Genomic DNA, 27,775 nt, shown 5'->3' with positions numbered 1-27,775 from the left:
CTATGAGCCACCACCTGTCATTTCCGACCACAATCGTAATGCACGGATCGATTTTACTATATAAACGCTCTGTTATGAACGACCACCTGCTGAACGCGACCAGCGACCGCGATTTCTTGGCAAAATATGCATTTTGACACTGCTATGAACGACCGCATCGCCAAAAAATCAAAACAGATTGCTACCACTGACCTTAACTTAATCCTTTGTAAACACTAGAGCTCGGGATAAATGTAGTATGCAAACAAAGTGCACATTAAATAACACTATAGTTGAAAAACCATATATCAGGATAAACACCTCTAACCATTATTTAATCCTTTGTAACAAAGACTGCATAAATAGCAAAGATTGCTCTAATAAAGTATTTAAAAATAATTTGTCTTGCTACAGTACCAGTTTTGTGAAATTTACAACTCCAGCGTACGGTGTCATTTGTAAACTGCAGTAAACCAGACTAAAGTAAATGTCACTAACCGCCATTGTAGTGCCGAAGTCATGTGAATAGCCAGTAAGAGTGCCATCAAAGGGAGTAATGATGGATATACACAGTCAATTTAGAGGTTTGTATTTTTTCTTTATCTTTATGAAAACTCACAAAACGCCGGTAGTCCTTATGTCCAAGTGAGAAATCGTTTGAAAGGGCTTCAGTGTTGGTTTGAGTACGTCGTTTGCTTTCCAGTTAATCCATAATGCCTGGAGGGTGAATGAGCTCATTGTCTTTAATACTAGTAAGTGAGAATCATTTCCGGATTTTTTTAAAATTATTTTTTGTTTCTTTTATTAGTGTTTCACCAAGCCACAATCTGTTTACGTTTGTGCAGATGGTCGGAACATTTGTTTATCGAGCTATAATGCTGTTGATTTAAACTTCGTCTCAGAATAAATGTATTGTTTCTTGATGAGTTAATTATGTCTTTTGGTTTCATTCATTGGTATATGATATATATTTATTCCACAATTCCCCAAAACCTGATCAAAACCGATAGTCTTTATAACGTCAACACTAATAACAACAGCAGAATCTCCGCTGAAAAAAAAAAAATTTTAACACTGGAAGAAAGGATTAATGTCATTGAAAGAAATGAAAAAGGCGAGACCACTCGCAAAATAGCAGTCAGCTTAAGCGTCGGTAAAACGCAAGTTCAAAATGTAATCAAAGACAAGAAGTCCATTAGAAACGAATGGCAGAAAGGTGCACAAGCACAGAGGAAATATGCCACGGCACGACGGACAGTTTACGGAGATCTGAACGAGCGAGTATGGGAGTGGTTTTGTGTTGCAAGGAGTAAAAACATACCAGTAAGTGGAAAGTTGATTCTGGAAAAGGCAATACTTGAGATACATGTTCAGACCAAATAGCTGAGTAAAACATGTCAACAAAGAAGTATAATGGATTTCTTTTAAAAAAACAAGTGAATAAGTGTATAAAATAAGATATATACACCATATCTAACTGTTCATTTTTTGTACATATTAATGTGCTGTTGAAATGTAAATTTTATTCTCGTTGTTTGATAGATGTATATCTTTATTATATAAAGATATTTCGAGAGGAATGCATGCAGTATTTAACAAGATTCATGAATAAAGGATATGATACATCTACAGTGAGTATGGGTATCATTTATTTTTCAACAATGCTAACTATTGACCCTGAAAACCAGTCCATTTTCACACACCTCTTATGAGAGACCACCTGTCTTGAGAGACCGCTTTTGGTTGGCAGAAGGGGCGGTCTCTCATAACAGGTTTTATTGTACAAGCTTTTCATATACTTTTTTTTCTAAGATAAATACCATTTCTAAAAACAAAATCATACTTTTTCATGTTTAAAATTCAGTTGAAAGTAAAGTAAACTAAAAAGCATGCTTTACATTTTTTTAAAACTTCTTTCAATGCAGTTTTTCTGTCTGAAATATTCATTTTATGTCCAATATATAAGTATGTGAATGTGGGGAGTTTTTAATGTTTAAGATGGTCAAAAATAATAAAAAATCCATCAAGAATGTCAAAGGTTTTTGTAGTTTTATTAAATTTACCCACATCAGAATCAGAGAGCAAGCAAAGCATATCTTTATTGGAAAGTCGACTGAGCTGTTAATTTCATTTTTGTTTCATTATTTTTGTTCCATCATAAATTCCATTGCGAAAATACCAGAGTTTGGTTGCATTTATTTTGTTCCATTTCTAGAATTAAAGTAAAATTTCATAATTTTATGCACAAAATATTTATATTTATGTTTCAAAATTTATTTGTTGAAAAAGAAAAATGTTACTTCACATGATTTAGAATTATAAAAAATTTGTAAAAGGGAGTTGGTTCTGTGTTTGATTGAGATCATCATGGGACATAATACTATTAAATTTAGTCTTCAGCATCCTTTTCTTGTCCCCAATAGTCATTCCTGGATAAGAGACATCAAATATCAATGAAGAAACATAAATCTATAAATGCTTTCATAGCTGAAGTATTATTTGGCATCCATTTACGTTAAGAGGATAGGTGCTCCTGTTATGTAACTGAATATTGCCCTAGATCCCAGGTCAGGTCATAGATTCATTTGGGTGTTGAATCACTGTCCCTCCAACCTCAGTATACAGGCAGACTTTATGAGTAGTGAAGTTCTAAAAAAAATCATTTGGCTTGAAAGCCATTGAAGTCTTTATGATAGTCAACATCCATGTCAGAAAAATTAGCTAGGTCTCATTCATGTAGTCAGGATCATGATCGCCACAACCGAAGTGTCAATTTCCCACAAAAAACTATCAAATTTTTACCAGTATTTTGAGGGGGTGGTTTGCACTCATGCTGTCACTGTATGATATAGCATTTATGCACCTTCTACCTTATATTTTCAAGAGTCCATGTAAAATAAGGATGTGTTACACAGTTAAATGTACTTTTGTGAAATGGTAGATGGAATCTAGTGTACATATGACTGGAAGTGTATCCCCTCAAAAAAGATAAAGTATGACTGGAGTCATATCCCATATGAAATGGGTTAATTGAGCATGCATCCAGTCTTGAATTGAGCATGCTACCAGTCTTGAATTGTGGAGGAATACTGGATAACTTGTTTGTGATTTAAAATAGTATAGCCATGCCTCCATCGTATCTACGGCGAAAGCATAACGGGTTTCCAGTGTCTGTATGGCCTTTATATTAAACATTAATTTCTGGGATTACAGTGGACTTGCAATACACAGACAATTTATGGTGATAAAGACACTTGAGGAAACACATTTGTCCTTCATAGGCAGTTGTTCTTTATATAAAAGTTGAAAATATTAAAAATTTTATGAGCAGGCACTATATGCAGGTATCTTCTGTTTTACTTTATGTTTTTAGCAATTTAATTAAGCCATTGAGGTAACTATTAATGGATTAGAAAGGAACTAAAAGATTTATTTATAATCCATAATTCCTTTCCAAAAAAATGGAAAGAGGATAAAGAATTTGGTTCAGTTAATGATAGGAAAGTTGGCAATAACTTTTAAGAACCATTTCTGCACAAGTTTAAGATTTATTCAGATTTAGAATTTTAAATTGAATTTTACCTACATCTACTTTTCTGTGACAGATTGTCATGTCTGAGAGTAGCATGTGTTTTCCTTCTGTGAAGCAGAACCTGATTACCTGTAATATCTATTTTGCCTTTGGTCTGTTCTCATGGTGACTTGAAGAAAATATGTTTTATTGTTTAACTACAAAAATGCAGTCCTTCTGGCAAGTGGTGGTTGGATATGAACCACTGAATATTCTCTGCAAACATTTTAAAATTATAGTTACATTGCATCTTTATGTCCTTGCAGATATTTTTGCAATTAAAAATTTATTCAAGGCTTGAGAATAATCTCTTCTGTAATGTTTACAGTCAGACCATAGGAGCTGATGGCACCACATTATTCCTATTCAGGATCCTTTTGAAGTGGACCTTTCAATCACATGTGTCTTTAAACACGAAGAATTTGGAACTCATGTGGTTTTGTGACTTCCATGCGGACTGCTGAAAATATTCACCTCTGTTTTCACTATAACTGCATAACAATTCTTCCAGCTTACCTTAAGTTCTCGCTAGCTTATCTAACCATATATTTTATCAATCATAACCAAATACCATATTACAGTTGGTTGATTTTTTTCTCCTCCAAGTGAGATCTTGGAAATGGTATATTCTAACAAATCAAGATCTATAATGTGATGTTTAATTTGTCAGTATTACATTCTACCTGAATGTTCATAATTTCAGATTGGTCTAACAATTTGTACATCATTGTGATGTCACAATTCTCTGTGACTTGGTACCATGGGGAATTACTTTGTTTGCTATTTGTTTGCAAGAATTTTGGGAGCTCAGTATTGTATTTGAAGGGTTCAGAACATTAATGGTGGTTTTACTGTCACAATTACACAGTTTTTCAGCATCACTGGTACAACTCAAACCACCATTTTCATCCTTCAAATACAAATCTTTTATCTGCTACTTTTGAGAAACCGAATTAGAATTGAAAAATACATAGTTTTTCTTCCTGTGACAGTGGAACACATTCATTTTGAATGAATTGATTTCCACACTGTGATGCAAAAGCATTTTGATGTTAAATCAAGATGAGAAGATCTTGAACTTTTTGAAAGAATGTGGTTTGTATAACAAAGTTTACAACTGAAACCTTTGGAATTTGGATTATATTCTTTTTATGGAATTTTAATATCCTTATATTATATATTATTTATTGTAATGCTGAATATGTACATTTATTTGGTAGTCTTTTATCTTCATAAATTAATTTGCAGTTCTTTATATTTACAGTTTTTAGAACTTAACTTTTAGTTGCCATCATATAGCCAGTATTGTGCTGATATGCCAATATACCTTGTACATACACATCAAATATACTTGTTTATAAATAAGTTGGATCCAACTGCAAAATGCATAGATCCAGATCTGCCATCACATAATGAGCTGGCAGATCTGGTCTACGTAGTTTGTTAGGAGTAATCAGTAGAACCAACAACTTGAACTCTGATCTGTTGGTGCATTCTGCAGTGGCATATCATGGTCTGTGCTGTTTGTGGTTGAGCCTGAGGTTAAATGAGTACATGCGGTAAACACACATGCACACACACACAGAGAGTTAATTACATTTGCCAGCTTAGAAACTGAGACTGGATCCTATGATTATATGTCATATTATTTTCTGCTTTCTGATTTTGTAGGTTTTGTCTTCATTACCATCTAATGGTATCTCATTCTTGCTCTCATTCTATTTTCTAATGGAACCTAGGATCTGATATACTACATAGAAATATGACTTCATTATTGTTGTTGTTGTTGTTGTTAGGTTTAACACCATTTTTCTGCACAAGATAGGCTATACATGGTGGCCTGTATAATTGGTGGAGGAAGAACCCGGGAAGAACCACCAACCGACGAGAAGCTACTGGTAGGCTTTCTCACGTACCAGCATTAGCCGAGCCTGAGACTCGAACTCACACAGACAGAGGTGAGATGGCAGTGATCCGTAATGGTGAGCGCTTTAGACCACTCGGCCACTTAGGGCCCCAACTACATTATTAATCTCAACATGCAATATGAAACCTGGGCATCATTTTTGTGGCAGAATCAATGTTAAAATTTAATTATGTTGGAGTTCTAGCAAGTAATTACCAATTAGACCTTGCGTATGAAGGTTTTAATGGTCATACTGTCAGCCATTTTGTCACCATAGCAACAGAAAGACTAATATGCATTTGTATCTTGAAGAACTTAAATTCTTGGTTGTTCAGTTAAATGTTATCTGCAAAAGAAATTCACAGAACATTTTGTCCTTCATGAACAAATGTCTTGGGTATAGAGCATTAATTTGTAAATAAAAGTTACGTGAAGGTGTATTAATGTTTTTTAATAAGTAGGTGTCTTTTATATGTAGGCATCAGCAAAGGCAGATTTCATGATCTTTTAAACCAACACATATTACTTTATTGTTTATCTGAGTGACGAATCTCACTCAAACTGTAATCAGATGAAACAGATTTTAATAATTTATGCTTATTTGCTATTGTATCTGACACTAAAGAACCTTGTCCCCTTGCTGCTATTTTCATTTCTTTTGAAATACTGTGTATTTTAATATTGTAATCTTTTTTGTATTCCTGTTTGAGAAATGAAGTTTGTCTGATAATTTAATTGTCTTGATAAGTTATAACTTGGTACTGAATCAGTTATGTATCTGGGAAACACTCCATTAGTCTGCATAATGAAAATATCTGGATAAGTGACATACGTTATAATCAATGTTTTGCTTTACGATGCTACCTGACATCAAAATATTGCAATGATAAGATGATTCTTGTGAGAGATGCATTTTGATTGACTGAAATTATAGCATGTAATTAGTGATAATTCATCACATAGCACTGTCCTGATGTCACTGACAATAGCATGTCATAATTCAATTTTTGCTTTGATAGATTTTATTTCCTCCATGCTTATGGCATAGTGTCAGTTATCTTTTTTTAAATATAGCTTATATTAATGAGTAACACACTTTACAGCATAGCTTCATTTTTTTGTAACAAGTATAGTTCTTATAGTCTTCTATGTCAGATTTCTATATGAAGTGGGTTAAGTGGTTGAATACTGTTTAATAATCACATTGGGAATTAATGTCAGTAAATAGCTTTTTCTAATGAAGTTCTTGCATATGTTACCATTCTTTTCACTATATCCTATTTCTCAAAGATTGTTCAAAACATTACTCTGAGTGGTTTCAACACACATCACATGTTTACCCATGATAATTTTGTGTATTACATCACTGTCTTTTGCATGTAAATATATATACATTCTAGTGTTACTGTAGATCCAGAATAAAACAAAACTATTTTTTACCCAAAAAAAGCTGTATTTATTTGGAGAAAAGACAACACTGAAACTAGGTTCTTAATTTTTTTTAATATCAGTAAAATACTTATGCTGTTATTTGGTTGCATGTTATAACAAAAAATGTGCTCATCCTTGAACAAACCTTTGAGTGCCAATTCGGGAATTTTAAGTTAACTATAAACTTTGGAACTTGCTTCATAATGAACACAATCATTGAAACCAGGCTTTTCATTCACCTTATAAGCCTTTCACTTGGATTCTTTGCTATCACTGAACACAGTTATGAATGAATATAATAAACTACTGATTAATGTTAGATACTTTTATTATGTTAAATGTACTTACAATGTTTGATTAGTTATTTAAATGAATTGACTTAAGAAACAACTGTGATGTTAATCTTTATGCAGGGAGGACTTTGGCTTTTAACTTTACTTAGTTCTGCCTCCTTTACTTGACTGCATCTGTCTTTAAATCTGTCTTTGTTATAGTTTATCTAGTACTAATCTATCCATCTAGCCAGTAAGCAGTCAATCCATGCAGCATACCACACCTACCAATTGATCCATCCATCCACCTATCCATTAAGGCATAAATCTTTCTGTCTCTTTATGAAGCTATGATTTATCTAGACATCATCCAATGAGTCTGTCTACCTATCTATGATGTAGAAAAATTGATGTCCACACAAATAATTGAATTCACAAGGGCACACCAAGGCAGCTGCTTGGATATCAAACCTTTGACCCTTAGATTGTATGTCTGATACTCTGCCAGTTGAATTACCATGGTGGAATGAGATCATGTCAGTTGCTTGCTCACATCGAATCATCCATGGTAGAAAGAGATCACACCAGGTTGCATTCTCACACCAATACAACCATGGTAGAAAGATCACATTATGTTGCATTCTCACATCAGTTCAACGATGGTAGAAAGAGATCACACCATATTGCATGCTCACACTAATACAACCATGTTAAACAGATCACATCATGTTGCATTCTCACACCATGGTAGAAAGAGATCATATCATTTTGCATTTTCACACCAGTACAACAATGGTAGAAAGAGATCACATCATGTTGCATGCTCACACTAATACAACCATGGTAGAAAGAGATCACATCATGTTGCATTCTCACACCATGGTAGAAAGAGATCACTTCATGTTGCATTTTCACACCAATACAACCATAGTAGAAAGAGATCACATCATGTTGCATTCTCACACCAATTTAACCATGGTAGAAAGAGATCACATCATGTTGCATGCTCACACTAATACAACCATGGTAGAAAGAGATCACATGTTGCATTCTCGCACCAAGTTACAAGTTAGAGATCACATCATGTAGCATTCTCACACCAATACAACCAGGATGGAAAGTGATCACATCCTGTTGCATTCACACACTAATACAACCATTGTTGAAAGAGATCAAATAATGTTGCATTCTCACACCAATGCAACCATGGTAGAAAGAGATCACATCATGCTGCATTCTCACATCAATAAACTTTTTACATATTCCATAACTATACTAATTTTAAACCATACAAAGTTTCAAGTTCATAAAATAGATTATTTTAGAAAGTAAAAGAAAGCACATTTAAATTAGAAAAACTGCAGATAAACTGTGATGCAATCAGATTCTAATGTGCTTAATATCCTTATTTTCCTGAAACATTTTAGCAGTTTTTCACTTTTATTTTTTCGATGCACATGTGACACATCACTAGTTCACTGGTAGTGTCTTTTGAGAGCAGACAGACCGTCATGTTTTTTTTACTTGTGAAAATAGTTCTTATCAGCAGTTTTTCTACAGAAACTATTTTTTCAAATAAGGAAGCTATTTAATATTGAAAGTAGATAATGTTATAAGTGTTTAGCATGGCAGCATGTTTCTGTTTTTTTTATTGTAAAGGTAAAAGGATTAATCATATAGTATATAATACTAGAATAATATTATGATTAGTCTTGGAGTGTATAATAATGACAGAATAATATAGGAATTACTTATGGAGTGTATAATAATATAATAATAGGATTATTCATGGAGTATATAATAATAAATATAATATTAGGATTACACTTGAAGTGTATAATAATGATAGAATAATATAAGGATTGCTTATGCAGTGTAAATGTAAGGATTACTCATGGAGTGTATACTAATAAATATAATAGGATTACTCATGGAGTGTATACTAATAAATATAATAGGATAAATCATCAAGTGTATACTAATAAATATAATAGGATTACTCATGGAGTGTATACTAATAAATATAATAGGATTACTCATGGAGTGTATACTAATAAATATAATAGGATTACTCATGAAGTGTATACTAATAAATATAATAGGATTACTCATAGAGTGTATACTAATAAATATAATAGGATTACTCATGGAGTGTATACTAATAAATATAATATGATATCTCATGAAGTGTATAATAATAATAGAATATTGTAAGGATTATTTGTGGATTGTATAATAATAAATGTTATAAGGATTTCTTGTGAAGTGTATAAGATAAGAATTACTCATGGATTATATAATAAATAGAATAATATAAGGATTACTCATGAAGTGTATAAAATAAATAGGATGATATATATCTGCAAAGTGATTATATGGAAAATATTAAGATCAAGGAGCTCAATGGTTTGTGGCTCTTATGTGTTTATAATTTTAGGCACTTTTGTATTAATTTAAACAAATCTTAGACACTTGTGTATTACTTAAATACAATCTTAGACACTTGTGTAATAATTTCATACAATCTTAGACACGTTTGTATTAATTTAATACAATCTTATATACTTGTGTATTAATTTTTTCAATCTTAGACACTTGAGTATAATTTTAATACAATCTTAGACACTTATGTATTAATTTAATACAATCTTAGACACTTGTGTATAATTGTATTACAATCTTATACACTTGTATATAATTTTAATACAATCTTAGACACTTGTGTATGAATTTAATACAATATTAGACACTTGTGTAATAATTTAATACAATCTTAGACACTTGTGCATTAATTTAGTACAATCTTAGACACTTGTGTATTAATTTAATACAATATTAGACACTTGTGTAATAATTTAATACAATCTTAGACATTTGTGCATTAATTTAATACAATCTTGTTTATCAATTTAATACAATCTTGGACACTTGGGTATTAATTTAATACAATCTTATACACTTGTGTATAATTTTAATACAACCTTAGACACTTACGTACTAATTTAATACAATGTTAGACACTTGTGTACAATTTAATACAATCTTAGACACTTGTGTAATAATTTAACACAATCTTAGACATATGTATAAGTTTAATACAACCTTAGACACTTATGCATTAATTTAATACAATCTTAGACACTTGTGTATCAATTTAATACAATCTTAGACACTTGGGTATTAATTTAATACAATATTAGACACTTGTGTATTAATTTAATGCAATCTAGACACTTATGTATTAATTTAATCCAATCTTATACACTTGTGTATAATTTTAATACAATCTTAGACCCTTGTGTATTAATTTAATACAATATTAGACACTTGTGTAATAATTTAATACAATCTTAGACACTTGTGCATTAATTTAATACAATCTTAGACACTTGTGTATCCATTTAATGCAATCTTGGACACTTGGGTATTAATTTAATTCAATTTTATACACTTGTGTATAATTTTAATACAATCTTAGACACTTATGTATTAATTTAATACAATCTTATACACTTATGTATAGTTTTAATACAATCTTAGACACTTGTGTATAATGTTATTACAATCTTATACACTTATGTATTAATTTAATACAATCTTGGACACTTGGGTATTAATTTAATACAATCTTAGACACTTATGTATTTAATGCAATCTAGACACTTGTGTATTAATGTAATGCAATCTAGACACTTGTATATTAATTTAATACAATATTAGACACTTGAGTATTAATTTAATGCAATCTTGACACTTGTGTATTAATTTAATACAATCTTAGACACTTGTGTATTAATTTAATGCAATCTTGACACTTGTGTATTAATTTAATACAATCTTAGACACTTGTGTAATACTTTAATACAATCTTAGACACTTGTGTATTAATTTAATACAATCTTAGACACTTGTGTATTAATTTAATACAATCCTGGACACTTGTGTATTAATTTAATACAATCTTATACACTTGTGTATTAATTTAATACAATATTAGACACTTGTGTACTAATTTAATACAATCTTAGACACTTGTGTATTAATTTGATACAATCTTAGACACTTGTGTAATAATTTAATACAATCATAGACACATTTGTATTAATCTAATACAATCTTATACACTTGTGTATTAATTTATTTCAATCTTAGGCACTTGTGTATTAATTTAATGCAATTTTAGACACTTGTGTAATAATTTGATACAATCTTAGACACTTATGTATTAATTTGATACAATCTTAGACACTTGTGTATTAATTTAATACAATCTTATACACTTGTGTATAATTTTAATACAATCGTAGACACTTATGTATTAATTTAATACAATCGTATACACTTATGTATAGTTTTAATACCATCATAGACACTTCTGTTTAATTTTATTACAATCTTAGACACTTGTGTATAATTTAATACAATCTTAGACACTTCTGTAATAATTTAATACAATCTTAGACACTTGTGTATTAATACAATCTTAGACACTTGTGTATTAATTTAATACAATCTTAGACACTTGTGTATTAATTTAATACAATATTAGACACTTGTGTATAATTTAATTCAATCTTATACACTTGTGTATTAATTTATTTCAATCTTAGACACTTGTGTATTAATTTAATACAATCTTAGACACTTATGTATTAATTTATTTCAATCTTAGACACTTGTGTATTAATTTAATACAATCTTAGACACTTGTGTATTAATTTAATACAATCTTAGACACTTGTGTATAATTTAATACAATCTTAGACACTTGTGTAATAATTTAATACAATCTTAGACACTTGTGTATTAATTTAATACAATATTAGACACTTGTGTATAATTTAATTCAATCTTATACACTTGTGTATTAATTTATTTCAATCTTAGACACTTGTGTATTAATTTAATACAATCTTAGACACTTATGTATTAATTTATTTCAATCTTAGACACTTGTGCATTAATTTAATACAATCTTATACACTTGTGTATTAATTTATTTCAGTCTTAGACACTTGTGTGTTAATTTAATACAATCTTAGACACTTGTGTATTAATTTAATACAATCTTAGACACTTGGGTATTAATTTAATACAATATTAGACACTTGTGTATAATTTAATTCAATTTTATACACTTGTGTATTAATTTATTTCAATCTTAGACACTTGTGTATTAATTTAATACAATCTTAGACACTTATGTATTAATTTATTTCAATCTTAGACACTTGTGCATTAATTTAATACAATCTTATACACTTGTGTATTAATTTATTTCAATCTTAGACACTTGTGTATTAATTTAATACAATCTTAGACACTTGTGTATTAATTTAATACAATCTTAGACACTTGTGTATTAATTTAATACAATCTTAGACACTTGTGCATTAATTTAATACAATATTAGACACTTGTGTATTAATTTAATACAATCTTAGACACTTGTGCATTAATTTAATACAATCTTATACACTTGTGCATTAATTTAATACAATCTTATACACTTGTGTATTAATTTATTTCAATCTTAGACACTTGTGTATTAATTTAATGCAATCTTAGACATTTGTGTAATAATTTAATACAATCTTAGACACTTGTGCATTAATTTATTTCAATCTTAGACAATTGTGTATTAATTTAATGCAATCTTAGACATTTGTGTAATAATTTAATGCAATCTTATACACTTGTGTATTAATTTATTTCAATCTTAGACACTTGTGTATTAATTTAATGCAATCTTAGACATTTGTGTAATAATTTAATGCAATCTTAGACATTTGTGTAATAATTTAATACAATCTTAGACACTTGTGTATTAATTTAATACAATCTTAGACATTTGTGTAATAATTTAATACAGTCTTAGACACTTGTATACTAATTTAATACAATCTTAGACTCTTGTGTATTAATTTAATACAATCTTAGGCACTTTTGTAATAATTTAATACAATCTTAGACACGTTTGTATTAATTTAATACAATCTTATACACTTGTGTATTAATTTATTTCAATCTTAGACACTTGTGTATAATTTTAATACAATCTTAGACACTTATGTATTAATTTAATACAATCTTAGACACTTGTGTATTAATTTAATACAATCTTATACACTTGTGTATAATTTTAATGCAGTCGTAGACACTTATGTATTAATTTAATACAATCTTATACACTTATGTATAGTTTTAATACCATTGTGGACACTTGTGTATAATTTTATTACAATCTTAGACACTTGTGTATAATTTAATACAATCTTAGACACTTGTGTAATAATTTAATACAATCTTGGACACTTGAGTATAATTTTAATACAATCTTATACACTTATGTATAGTTTTAATACAATTTTAGACACTTGTGTATAATTTTATTACAATCTTATACTCTTGTGTATAATTGTAATACAATCTTAGACACTTATGTATTAATTTAATACAATCTTGGACACTTGGGTATTAATTTAATACAATCTTGTACACTTGGGTATTAATTTAATACAATCTTGGACACCTGGGTATTAATTAAATACAATATTAGACACTTGTGTATTAATTTAATACAATCTTAGACACTTGGGTATTAATTTAATACAATCTTAGACACTTGGGTATTAATTTAATACAATCTTGGACACTTGGGTATTAATTTAATACAATCTTAGACACTTATGTAATCATTTAATGCAATCTATACACTTGTGTATTAATTTAATGCAATCTTGACACTTGTGTTTTAATTTAATACAATATTAGACACTTGAGTATTAATTTAATACAATATTAGACACTTATGTATTAATTTAATACAATCTTGGACACTTATGTATTAATTTAATACAATCTTGGACAGTTGGGTATTAATTTAATACAATCTTAGACACTTGTCTATTAATTTAATGCAATCTAGATACTTGTGTATTAATTTAATACAATATTAGACACTTGTGTATTAATTTAATACAATATTAGACACTTGAGTATTAATTTAATACAATATTAGACACTTATGTATTAATTTAATGCAATCTTGGACACTTATATATTAATTTAATACAATCTTGGACACTTGGTTATTAATTTAATACAATCTTAGACACTTGTTTATTAATATAATGCAATCTAGACACTTGTGCATTAATTTAATACAATCTTATACACTTGTGTATTAATTTATTTCAATCTTAGACACTTGGGTATTAATTTAATGCAATCTAGACACTTATGTATTAATTTAATACAATCTTAGACACGTTTGTATTAATTTAATACAATCTTAGACACGTTTGTATTATTCAGCAAAATCTTAGACATTTGTGTATTATTCAGTATAATTGTAATAGAAACATTTTAGTCTTTACAAAGGCAACTGTTTAGATTCATGATTTTGAAGAAAAATTCTTGAAATCTAAATTATATAAAGTGTTGTGATGTTTTCTTTTTTCTTATGTTAATAGTATTGTTTTAAGTTAATTATCAGATAAATATTTCTTATGAGAAGTGTCGTGATTTTTTGTTGTCAATTTGATATTTTTACTGATGCATTTTTCTTTTTTCAGATGTATACAACTCGCATGGGAGGAAGCTATCATGTCAGAAATACCAGCAGAGTTGTGCAGGCGTGTTGTGGACGGCTTTTCTTAAATTTGACAGTAAGGGAATTAGTATATAAGTGTTTGATTTTCACAAGTGTGTCATTTAACATTCATGAATGTTCACTAGTATTTAAATATACAGACCTATTATAGTGTTATAATGAAAAGTTTGGCTTGTCACCACAGTGTTTATAAAAGTATGAAGAATATAGTTTACACAATATACACTGTTGAAATGTCACAAATTTGTAAGTGCTTAAACCTTAGAAGCTATGAACAGTATATACAATGTAATTGATAGGAAATTTATAATATAATTGATATAGAAATAGTAATAAAGAGCAAATCTTAAAAGTTAGCTCACCTAGCTTGTTCGGGGGAGATAATCACAACTATTACGATTTCAGTAATCATAAAAGTTTTATTGAAATTAAAAAATTGCCTATGTTTTGTATTCATTGAACATCCAAAATAATACAGTGAAGTATAGTAATATTGGCACCTTAAGTAATCATGTATCACAAATAAATTAGACATATGACTGTTGTGTTATTATATACCTATAATACTCAATGACATATGGTACATATTTTTAAGAAATAAAACCTAGTGATTAAATATAGTAAAAAAAATATTTTTTAAGTAGCAAATGTAATTTGCATTAGATTCATGTTTGAAAATGATTAATGATTTGAACCACAAACATTCAAACTGTGAATGGACTGAAAGCAGCTTTGAATTTTTTTTAATGCAATATGTCTTTGTATTATTATTTGTTATTTCCATTTGATGAGTTACTTAAGTACAAAACTTTACAGTATTGTTTGCTAAAGAATAGATTGTGGTCTCCAGCTGATAATAAAATAGAAGAAAAAAAACCCATATTGAATGCAGAAGATATATTTTGGAAGAAAAGGATTATTTTGAGTTGTGTCAGTTTTACTCTACTTGTAATGCAAAGACATTATGAAATACTTAATTTTTATAAAACAAATGGTAAGCAGAATTTAAGAACAGAATTGATCTTTCCCAAAATGAACCCAAATGGCAACAAGCTTTCTATATAGAATAATTTGCCTGTCAAGGTTTTAAAGAGTCCACATGGTGTAGAGGTAAAGTTCAGCAGTTATGGAAAAACTGGAGCGAAATTTCCAATAATATCCAGCCATACCCAAAAATTACATCAGCCACTTTTTACTGACAGGCACATTGTATTTAGAGATAGCCTTGACCTTAACTTCTTTTCGTTTAACTTTACTGTGTCCCACGATATGTCTTAGAAATTTAACACAAGCATGGTAGAACAAACTTTTGGATAAATTGTCAAATTTTCATCACTAAGATGATCAAAGAATTTCTTAATGGTTTTCAAGTGACCTTTCCAGGTATCTTTGTAGCTGCTGACATAATCGATGCAAGCATCACAGTTATCTAGACCAGATGTGATCATTGTTCATTAAGCATTGGAAAGTACAAGGCAAACCTTTGATCCCAAATGACATCACTATATATTGATAAAGTCCACATGGAGTTACTAATGCCGCAATTTCATTTACCCTTTCTGTGAGTAGAATTTGCCAGATTCCTTTCAAAGGTTACACTTCGTGACATATTTTATATTTCCAATTTTGTCAATGAAGTCATTGATTCTGGGCAAAGGCAATGAATCGGTTTTGGCCACACTCTTCACTTTTCTATAGTTCGTGCTTATTCGGAATGTATTATCTGCTTTTGGCACAAGAATGCATGGTCATATCATGTCACTATTACTTGGTTCTATGAAATCAGTTTCCAGCAAATGTGGAATTTCTTTTTTCAAACATTCCTGTTTGACAGGATTCATCTAGTGCTGATGCTGTTTCACATGTGTAGAGTCTAAAATTTCAGTGTCATTGTAGATTTTATTTGTTCATGTTGGAATGTCTGGAAACAAGTTCTCATATTCAAATAATAGCAGTTTTGGTTCACTCTTTTCTTGTGGCAGTGGATGTAAAAGTTTCTGGTCCAGATTGTTTAATATTTCTGAATTCTGAAGATTTGTTACACCAAAGTCACTACAGTCTGAATGTATTCCATCGCTTAAATCCTCAGTTTAGGACAGGTACAACTGAATTGACTGCATTATTAACAGGGCTATCTCTATGAACGTACTCTAACATATTTATATGCTAATATTGCTTCTGTTTTGCCTCTCAGGAGCGTTAATGATATAATTTAAGTTACTTTCTTTTCAGCTGTATAAGGACCCATGTACTTAGACTAATAGGGGTGTAGAGGTATGGGCAAAGAACTTTATCATTGGGATGAAAACTTCTTTCCTTTGTATTTTTGCCAAACCTAAATTTCATTTTTGTACTGAGTAGAGTGAAGACAATTTCTTGCTACTTCACAAGCCTTTGACAACTTATACTTGAAATCAGAAACATAATCAAGATGATTAATTTCTGAATTTTCATTTGAAAGAAGTTTCTCTTTTAATAACTTAAATGGTCAATGGACAGTATGTCCAAAAATTAGTTCAAATGGACTAAAACCTGATGATTCTTGAACTAATTCCCTAACTGTAAATAAAAGGAAATGAACACCTTCATCCCAATTGTTTCCTGTATCAAAGCAGTATGAATAAATCATATTCTTCAACGTTTTATGGACTCTTTCTAAAGCCCATTGGCTTTCAGGGTGAGAGGCAGAAGATTTAAATTGCTGTATGTCTAATTCATGCATGCATAACTTGCTGAAAAATTGCAAGCATATAATTTGACCCCTGATCAAATTGGACAGATTTAGGAACTAACAATTGTATAAAAAAAATTTATCAAAGCTTTTGATATGGTTTTAGTTTTAATATTTCTCAATGGATTCGCCTCTGAAAATCTTGCGGATGCACACATTATGGTCAACAAATATTGGTTGCCTGACTTGGTGTTTGGTAAAGGACCGACTCAGTCTACCATAAGTATTCTGCTAAATGGTTCATCAAATGAGCCTTAGGTATCTTCTGGCTTGGTTTTCTACCATTTGACAAGTGTGACAAGATCTACAATATTTACAGACATCACTTTTAATTTTTGGCCGATACAATTCAAGATCTTGTGATAAGTCATATTGACCTGTAAATGACCAGCCAAAGGAGTTTCATGGTTAGACTAAGAATTTCCTGTCTATGCGACTTAAGAACAACAATTTGGTAGCTCACTGACCACTTGTCACAGCAGGTACCTCAGGTGGTCTCTATTTTCTCACAAGGACCCTATTTTTAACAAAATAAACAAACAGGTACTTCTTTGGCTTCAGTTTTTCTAATAGCCATCTGAAACAAACAGGAGATTTCATGATCTTGTTCTTCTGCTACTACTACTGCTTCTGATAATACTACTGCTTTTGCTACTACACTACAACTACTACAACTATTGAGGCTACAATGTTTGCCAAACATTTTAAATATGTAAATGGTGTAAAATAACCTAAATGATTTAGTTTAATCAAATCAGTTTGAAACTCAACCATTCCTCTCATGTGCAAATTTGGCTTTTAGCTGACATCTGTTTATATGTAAGCCACTGTCCATGCCACATGCCACTCAGTTTTCCATTATTTCATTCGCTGTATGTCCTTTACCTCTTATGACAGGATAGAGCTTTAAGACATGTCTTTGTTGAATATATCTGTCAATTGAGTTTTAAGACACATCTTTGTTGAATATATCTGTCAATTGAGTTTTAAGACACTTCTTTGTTGAACATATCTGTCATTTGAGTTTTAAGACACATCTTTGTTAAATATATGTCAGTTGAGTTTTAAGACATGTCTTTCTTGAATGTATCTGTCAATTGAGTTTTAAGACGTGTCTTTCTTGAATATATCTGTCAATTGAGTTTTAAGACCTGTCATTGTTGAATATATTTGACAGTTTAGTTTTAAGACATGTCTTTGTTGAATGTATTCGACAGTTTAGTTTTAAGACATGTCTTTGTTGAATATATCTGGCAATTTAGGTATAGCATTCTTAGGATTGGCATGATATTGTTTCTTAATGATACATATATTGCAGATAATGAAAAAATAGGTAATGCAACTCGACTTACTGCCTGGATATGTGCAGACGATGTTCTTGTAGGATCATTAGTAACTAATAAACTGCACAGTAGCTTACAAATTTGAAACAGTTTTTTCTTTAATGAAATAAAATGTCATTTAGGAAAAGTTATGTTAATGAAAATGCTTTTACAGAGTTAAATGATGTATTAAAGAACCATGTCAGTATTCTCATGATGTTATGCTATGTGGAATACAACAGAACCATGTCAGTATTCTCATGATGTTATGCTCTGTGGAGTACAACAGATTCTTGTTAGTATTGTCATGATGTTATACTCTGTGGAGTACGACATAACTATGTCAGTATTCTCATGATGTTATGCTCTGTGGAGTACAACAGAACCATGTCAGTATTCTCATGATGTTATGCTCTGTGGAGTACGACATAACTATGTCAGTATTCTCATGATGTTATGCTCTGTGGAGTACAACAGAACCATGTCAGTATTCTCATGATGTTATGCTCTGTGGAGTACGACATAACCATGTCAGTATTCTCATGATGTTATGCTCTGTGGAGTACAACAGAACCATGTCAGTATTCTCATGATGTTATGCTGTGTGGAGTACAACAGAACCATGTCAGTATTCTCATGATGTTATGCTCTGTGGAGTACGACATAACTATGTCAGTATTCTCATGATGTTATGCTCTGTGGAGTACAACAGAACCATGTCAGTATTCTCATGATGTTATGCTCTGTGGAGTACGACATAACCATGTCAGTATTCTCATGATGTTATGCTCTGTGGAGTACAACAGAACCATGTCAGTATTCTCATGATGTTATGCTCTGTGGAGTACAACAGAACCATGTCAGTATTCTCATGATGTTATGCTCTGTGGAGTATGACATAACTATGTCAGTATTCTCATGATGTTATGCTCTGTGGAGTACGACATAACCATGTAAGTATTCTCATGATATTATGCTCTGTGGAGTACAACAGAACCATGTCAGTATTCTCATGATGTTATGCTCTGTGGAGTACAACAGAACCATGTAAGTATTCTCATGATGTTATGCTCTGTGGAGTACGACATAACTATGTCAGTATTCTCATGATGTTATGCTCTGTGGAGTACAACAGAACCATGTCAGTATTCTCATGATGTTATGCTCTGTGGAGTACGACAGAACCATGTCAATATTCTCATGATGTTATGCTCTGTGGAGTATGACAGAACCATGTCAGTATTCTCCTGATGTTATGCTCTGTGCAGTACAACAGATTCTTGTCAGCTTAGCTTTTTTTTCTATCTAGGCCACATTTGAATTGAAGGAAATTCATGCATACATTAAAAATTCACAGAAAAATACTACTAATCAGACATCTTAAGCAGAGATATGGGACTTTAATTGGAAGTGATAGTTACTGCATCACTGACAGCCATGTCAATGTTTATATTATGATTACCAATTTTGTAAATGTTTACCATGTCATTTTACCCTCTCATTATTGCATCCTTACCCTTTACCACTACTACTGCTGTTGCTGCCTTACACTTTACCACTACTACTGCTGTTGCTGCCTTACACTTTACCACTACTACTGCTGTTGCTGCCTTACATTGTCCCACTACTAGGGCTGTTACTGCCTTACCCTTTACCACTAATACTGCTGTTGCTGCCTTACCCTTTACCACTTGTTACATGTTTAAACTCAAATAAACAGTAACATATGAAAAAATGAAAACAACAAGCTTTGTAAAACTTAGCAAATAATTTATTTCCCTGCAAAAAAACACTGAAAATGAAAAAGTAAGAACTTAAGGTTTTTAAGAATCAAAATCCAAAAATAACCCAAGAATAATTCACAAATTAAATTTTAGAAGTCCTAGTATGAAATGTTCCAATGAATTCAAGTTCAAGTTCTGACGAAAAATCCAAGATGGAAGGCGATGACGTATACTTTAACATTTATGGTGTTGTAAGGTCTACAGTTCTGTTATTTACAAACAATAATCCAGTGTTTGAATTTCTGAATAAAATTTAATGAAATATCTTTGTCCAAGAATTCTGTATGAGCACTCAGATATTTCCAGGAACAAGAATTAATCCTTTTGAATCTAAATAATCTGAATAAAAATTAAAAATAACTCCAAACTGCCACAAAAGACACTTTACTTTGTAAAGAAGAAAGCCCAACTGAGAAATATCTATATAGACATTGGTATAAAACCTGACTACTGCACAATTTCAGAAAACCCAAAATTGCCAAATAGAGGCTATTTACATATAAAAAATCATGTACTCCTAATATGACCTTGATAAAAACCAATAATTTACTCAAATATAAAATAAAAATAAAAAGTTGTTTACTTGTCTCAGTGATTTCTGAATCAAGGTCAGGGACTAACTCAAAAATTGAAACAGTGTTTCTATTATTAGGTATTTATGAAAAGATTCAGGTCAAACTGAATTTTCTGGAAAATATCAAATTTCTAGTAAACAAAATTACATTACATTGACATGTATAGAAATTAAAAAATAAAAAAAGTAAAATTTACAAACAGACAATTAAATTAAATCAAATATAAATTAAATCAAATAAACATAACACGCTATTACTGCTGTTGTTGCCTTACCCTTTACCACTACTACTGCTGTTGCTACCTTACCCTTTACCACTACTACTGCTGTTGCTACCTTACCCTTTACCACTACTACTGCTGTTGTTGCCTTACCCTTTACCACTATTACTGCTGTTGTTGCCTTACCCTTTACCACTACTACTGCTGTTGTTGCCTTACCCTTTACCACTACTACTGCTGTTGTTGCCTTACCCTTTACCACTACTACTGCTGTTGTTGCCTTACCCTTTACCACTACTACAGCTGTTGCTGCAGCTACTATAATTACTATTACAACATCTTCAGATTAAACTTCTCTTGCAGATAATTGGTCAGCATTCATTGTCCTCACTGTTGGGTCAAAAAGAGGCGATAGAAATGAACGTTGTTGGAGCTGTTCTGGATGATCACAAGCTTAGCATGATTATGTCATATGGAAGGAAACCAAAGTCTCTTTTGTTGAGAATATATCAATTCATCAAATGCTTTAAGGTTGGTCATATATTAATTAAGTGTTCACCCACTAAAATGAAATTTTGTCTTAATGTTGTAGTTTTTGTATTAGTCATCATTGGTACCATCATCATCATCATCATCATCATGTTCATTTTAAAACTGCCAAAACCCTCAAAAAACTTAAGGAAAAGTCATTTACCATAATTGTATCCACAACACTGGAGTAAGGGGCCTTACTACTTACCATTTACCAGCATTGGATCTGTAACAGTTAGTCATGGGCTTTACTAATTACTGTTTACCATCACTAGGTCTACAACACTGGAGTCATGGCCTGTTTTGGTTACTATTTACCATCACTGGATGCACACTATGGAGCAGTGAGCCTTACTACTCTCATTTACCAACATAAGATCCAAAACATGGAGTCATGAGCCATACTACTTGCCATTTACCAACACATGATCCACAACATGATACCATGGGCTTTCCTACTTACCATTTAACAACACTAGATCCACAACGTATACCAGCACTAGGTCTACAACACTGGAGACATGACCTGTTTTGGTTACCATTTACCATCACTGGATGCAAACCATTGAGCAGTGAGCCCTACTACTTACCATTTACAACACTAGATCCACAACATGGAGCCATGGGCCTTACTACTTACCATTTACCAACACTAGATCCACAACATGGAGCCATGGGCCTGACTACTTACCATTTACAAAACTAGATTCACAACATGAAGCCAGGGCTTTCCTACTTAGCATTTACCAACATTAGATCCACAACGTGGAGCCATGGGCCCTACTACTTACCATTTACCAACGCTAGATTCACAACATGGAGCCATGGGTTTTCCTACTTACCATTTACCATCACTGGATCCACAACATGGAGTCATTTGGCCCTACTACTTACCATATACCAACACTAGATCCACAACATGGAGCCACATTGACATGTACTATCTGCTTGATAAATCGGACTGGCCAGATTGCTGGTTTTTACAAAAAGTATCAGACTTTCATTTAATATAATTGAATTTCTGTACAACAACATTAAAAAGGAGTTTGTTGTTGTTATCATGTGACTATTGGATTTCCGATGTCGTTTGAGATTTGTGAAGTCATGTGACTAGTAATGCAAATGGCGAGTACATGGTCAGGTTTCATCTATGCCATAGTTTTGTCTAGTCTCTCAGCTGATTAAAGACAACAATTATAATACTTGCCATTTATGAGAAAATAAATCATCTTCCTATCGATTTCATACAGGTATAAGTCGATATACATACATTTCAGTTTTCTAGGCCTCCTGTTAAGTGACTACCATATGTCACTACCACATGGTGGCAGCAAATTCCAAATTTTCAATAAGCAATTCCAGTGACCCCACACCCAAATGTCCAACTATGAAAAATGGGGTGGGAATATTCGGAGGAAACCCAGATTAGAAAACGGACTGCTATTCGTTTTAAGCCAAATTTGTAGTCCAAATTGTTGAATCTCAGAGCTGAAATGAGAAATTGTCATCCCTTGTGTTATATATTAAAAACGATACAAGCCTCTTTATCAATACAGGTTTGGGAATTGGTTTAACCAATTACAAGTTGATTTTACAGAAAATTCAGTCCTTGTGTATACAACAATATATACTGTTGAAGGTATTTAGTCAAAATTTAAATCAACCCTTTTGAAATGATTTTCAAATGATGAATTTTTAACCAGATCATCTTAAGGAGATTAGGTTGTTTGAAAAATCTTTTTTGGGGATTTTATTGGTACAGATAAATTCAGGGTTAACTCTTTTCATTACAAGGCAAGATTCAAATTATTTGCATTTTTTTCTTTCATACTGTAATAGGAAATGTTTACTTTCTAGAAATATATATATATATATATATATATATATATATATATATATATATATATATATATATATATATATATATATATGCATACATATACATACATACTTTAAACATACATATGTATTGAATTATTTGCATTTATTGTTTTTTTTATTCTGTAATAGGAAATGTTACTTACTATGAAATGCATATATATATTGCTGTAGAATTCTTTAGAATTGAAGGTTTGAAAGGAAACAAAACTAATGTATGTTCATTATGTTGTTCCCACTTAGCAACAGAATGCAGGTCAGCAAAATAAAGTCAGAACTTTTATTTTGTACTTTGAAATGACTTTACATGCCAATTTAAAGGAATATAATCAAACTTGTTTCTTGTGATACATTTTGTGGTTTTGTACATGATCTTCTTCTCTGGTTTAGATGTTTTGGAGAGTTATAAAAGAGAACCATCTTTAGATTTAGAAAATGCATGTTTTATAATCTAAAATGTTCTTTAACTCCATTACATAATGGTCATATGTGAACCTTGAAAAAATTAATTTCATCCTGGAAAAACCCTGGAAATGACCTGGAAATTTATCTTTAGAAAAGCGTGGGAACCATGAATGTCCCATATTATGACAATGTTCATGTATGACTGATGACTCTCTACTGATGTGTTCCTTTATCCTGGTTTATAACACTCTGCCTGTTTCCCTGATGTAATCTTTCTCACAATCATTACATTTTATGTAATAAATTACACCACATTTTTTCAGATTTTCATTTTTGTCTCTCACACGTGAAAGTTGTCTTTAAGAGTTGTATGTTTTGTGATATACATTGATCCCATGTTGTATGAATACTCTGGCTACGATTTCTGATGTACCATGGCTATATGGCATTCCATACATGCTACTCCTGGTTTTGTGTGGTGTGTTTTCTGCTTTTCTGGAAGTTTGAAAATCCACTCTGGATAGCCATTTACCCTTAGTGCTGTTTTCACATGCTCTACTTCTACCAATAAATCTTTATCATAAGTGACTAGGGAGTTAGTGCGGTGCATTAAACTCATCGTTTATATGTATACTCTTGTCCAAGAATGGTAGCTTACCATTTTCTTCTTGTTCTGAAGTGAACTGGATAATTTATGTGGTTCAATGGAGTTGACATGATCAGAGAACTCCTGAACATGGTACTTGTGTTGTTCAGTCAATGTATCATTCACATATCTGAACCACATTGATCATGGATTCTTAGCCGATTCCCAGGCCTTTTTCTCAAGAAACTCTATGTATAGATTGGCAACTATAGGCAAGACTTGGGGCCCCATTGCCACTCCCTGAGTCTGTTGATAAAACTGCCCACGATAGATAAAGTTTTTGTGGTCCAAACACAGTTTCAGTAAGGCACAGATATGTTCAGTAAGGAGGTCATAATATAAGTCATGTGATCAACATTAGTCGCTGATGAAGGCAGTGAAATATTGCTAGAAATTTTGAACTCTTAAGATATTTATGCTCTGAGCAAGGGAAATTACTAATGATGATGAACTATTCAGAGCAAGGAACCAACCCTTTCAGTTGTATTTATACACAGAGTTTTTTTGTGGACAGCATGACAATGAGGCTTCAAGAATAGCAGATTTGTGGGCAGAGAAACTTGATCACTACAGTGTTGGACAGAACTTTGACAATGCCTCAGATCTGTACCAAGCCATTGATACCCAGTTGCGAGATTATTATGAGGTAAGTACTCAGATCTGTACCAAGCAATTGTTACTCAATTGCCAGATTATTATGAGGCAAGTACTCAGATCTGTACCAAGTCATTGATACTCTGTTGCCAGATTATTATGAGGTAAGTACTCACATCTTTACCAAACCATTGATACTCTATTTCCAGATTATTATGAGGTAAGTACTCAGATCTGTAGGAATCGATTGTTAGTCATGTGCCAGATTATTATGAGGTATACTAAGTACTTAGATCTGTACCAAGCCATTCTATTGCCAGATTATTATGAGGTAAGTCCTCAGATCTGTACCAAGCCGTTGATAGTCTATTGCCAGATTATTATGAGGTAAGTCCTCATATCTGTACCAAGCCATTGATACTCTATTGCCAGATTATTATGAGGTAAGTACTCAGATCTGTAGCAAGCCATTGTTAGCCAGTTGCCAGATTATTATGAGGTAAGTACTCAGATCTGTTGGAAGCCATTGTCAGTCAGTTGCCAGATTATTATGAGGTAAGTACTCAGATCTGTTGGAAGCCATTGTTACACACTTGCCAGATTTTTATGAGGTAAGTACTCAGATCTGTTGGAAGCCATTGTTACACAGTTGCCAGATTATTATGAGGTAAGTACTCAGATCTTTTGGAAGCCATTTTACACAGTCGCCAGATTATGGGGTAAGCAGCTTCTGTTAGCATAATTCTGTACTTAAGATCATTATTCAGTATCAGTACCATAAAGTCTAACTTCAAAGACTACTTCTTTTTTTGGAAATCACCTTTCATCTATTACCAGATGCTTAATGTATGGAGTGATTTGTTTGCATAATGTAATGGACCACTTGTCTTGAAAGACCATTTTTGGCAGAATGTGTGGTCTAAGAAGACAGTTTATATTGTATACAGTAGGTTGTTGATTACATGCACAATTTAGATGATAAAGATTTTGTGTGGATACCTAATTATCGAGATAACTGATAAATTTATACAGTATTAATTGATCAAAGTAATTGAAAAGTTTGAAGACAAAGAAAAGAGAGAGAGATTCTCCCCAGGGTTTTATAGTTCTATAGTTGTTATGCTATGCCTTTTGTGCCTTGATCTCTGAATGTCTGATGCCATTATACCTTCATGTTGCTACCATATTTAAATCATCTTTTTAAAACTATATTAGTGGCATTAATGTTACATTGTCCATCCATATGTCTGTCACACCTTGGTTTTTACATTTAGGTCATTCTGAGTGCTCTGATGGGAATCAGTGTTCTGTAAATAAAATTTATCTGACTGTTTAATATGATGTATGAATGACTACATTGTGACTGTAGAAAGGATAGAGAACCAAATAAGTTGTTCTGTATTTCTGAATTTTCAAACTGTAATCAACTAGGCATTTTCAGATTGGTGGAACCAGTTTTTTTTAAAAATCATAGTTATTTTAATAGATGCCCTGGGGATGGTGCAGTATCCAGTGGGGGTGTGCATTGAATTCCGTACATAACTATTTGACTGAAAATGTTTGTAAATTGTTTTGATTTTTCTAACAGTTGTTGGATTACTCATGTACTGTTTTAATTATGTGAACATACCATGATGGATATATATGGATCTATAAGCCTAGATAAAGTAGGAATTTCTTATTTTTGTGGAAAGAAGTTGGGGTCAAAGATTAGGAGAGGGCTTTTACAAAGTAACTTTTGTACACTATTTTATGTCAGATGAGTACAATAAATCAGAAATCTTTAGTGGTCGTGGGAGGTGAAATATCTTAATCGTAAAGTGTTGGTATTTTATTCAAATAGAACAGACTATGGATAGAACATATATTTGATATTATTTTGTATTCAAAGGTGTGGAACACAACTTTAGTGAAAAGTGCCAGGTCAGGAGTTTGGGGTCAAATAGTCATGGGAATAGTGTCAGGAGGAAAACATGGTAAGTTGTAAATTGGGGTTTATGAGAATCTGACAAACAGGTTAAAGGAATTTATCATGTTGGTTGAAATCACATAAATGATATCTTAATTTATAGACAAGAACAAAACATTGCAATGTATTAGAATTTTTCATAACACAGAAGGAAATATTCCCTTACTGTAAATTTTTTGAGGGTTTATGGTTTTGGGGTGGTGATGGTATGAAATGGGGCCTTTTCCCTTCAATTTAAAAAATAAAATAAAATATGTTGACAAGGACTATTCTTTATAGACAGGTACAGTTTTTCATTTCATTGCTAAAACTGCAGGAAGCATTGCAGATATTCATGATGTCATAA

The 27,775-nt window shown here is 31.5% G+C and overlaps 1 protein-coding gene across 1 annotated transcript in view; it reads left to right on the top strand.

Moving 5' to 3' along the window:
- Positions 1 to 27,775, top strand: part of LOC149776242 (uncharacterized) — a 180,086-nt gene that overhangs the window by 98,070 nt on the left and 54,241 nt on the right. The window contains exons 24-27 of the mRNA XM_089942647.1: positions 14,737 to 14,829; positions 21,770 to 21,937; positions 25,381 to 25,512; positions 27,352 to 27,436. Coding sequence (XP_089798773.1) covers positions 14,737 to 14,829; positions 21,770 to 21,937; positions 25,381 to 25,512; positions 27,352 to 27,436 — 478 coding nt within the window. The remainder of the gene's footprint in view (positions 1 to 14,736; positions 14,830 to 21,769; positions 21,938 to 25,380; positions 25,513 to 27,351; positions 27,437 to 27,775) is intronic.

Source organism: Sinohyriopsis cumingii, chromosome 18, assembly GCF_028554795.1.
Source record: "Sinohyriopsis cumingii isolate HCF-2022 chromosome 18, ASM2855479v2, whole genome shotgun sequence".
Classification (NCBI taxonomy): Eukaryota; Metazoa; Mollusca; class Bivalvia; order Unionida; family Unionidae; genus Sinohyriopsis; species Sinohyriopsis cumingii.
Note: the sequence above shows the minus strand (reverse complement) of the source record. Positions and strands in the feature narration are given on the sequence as shown.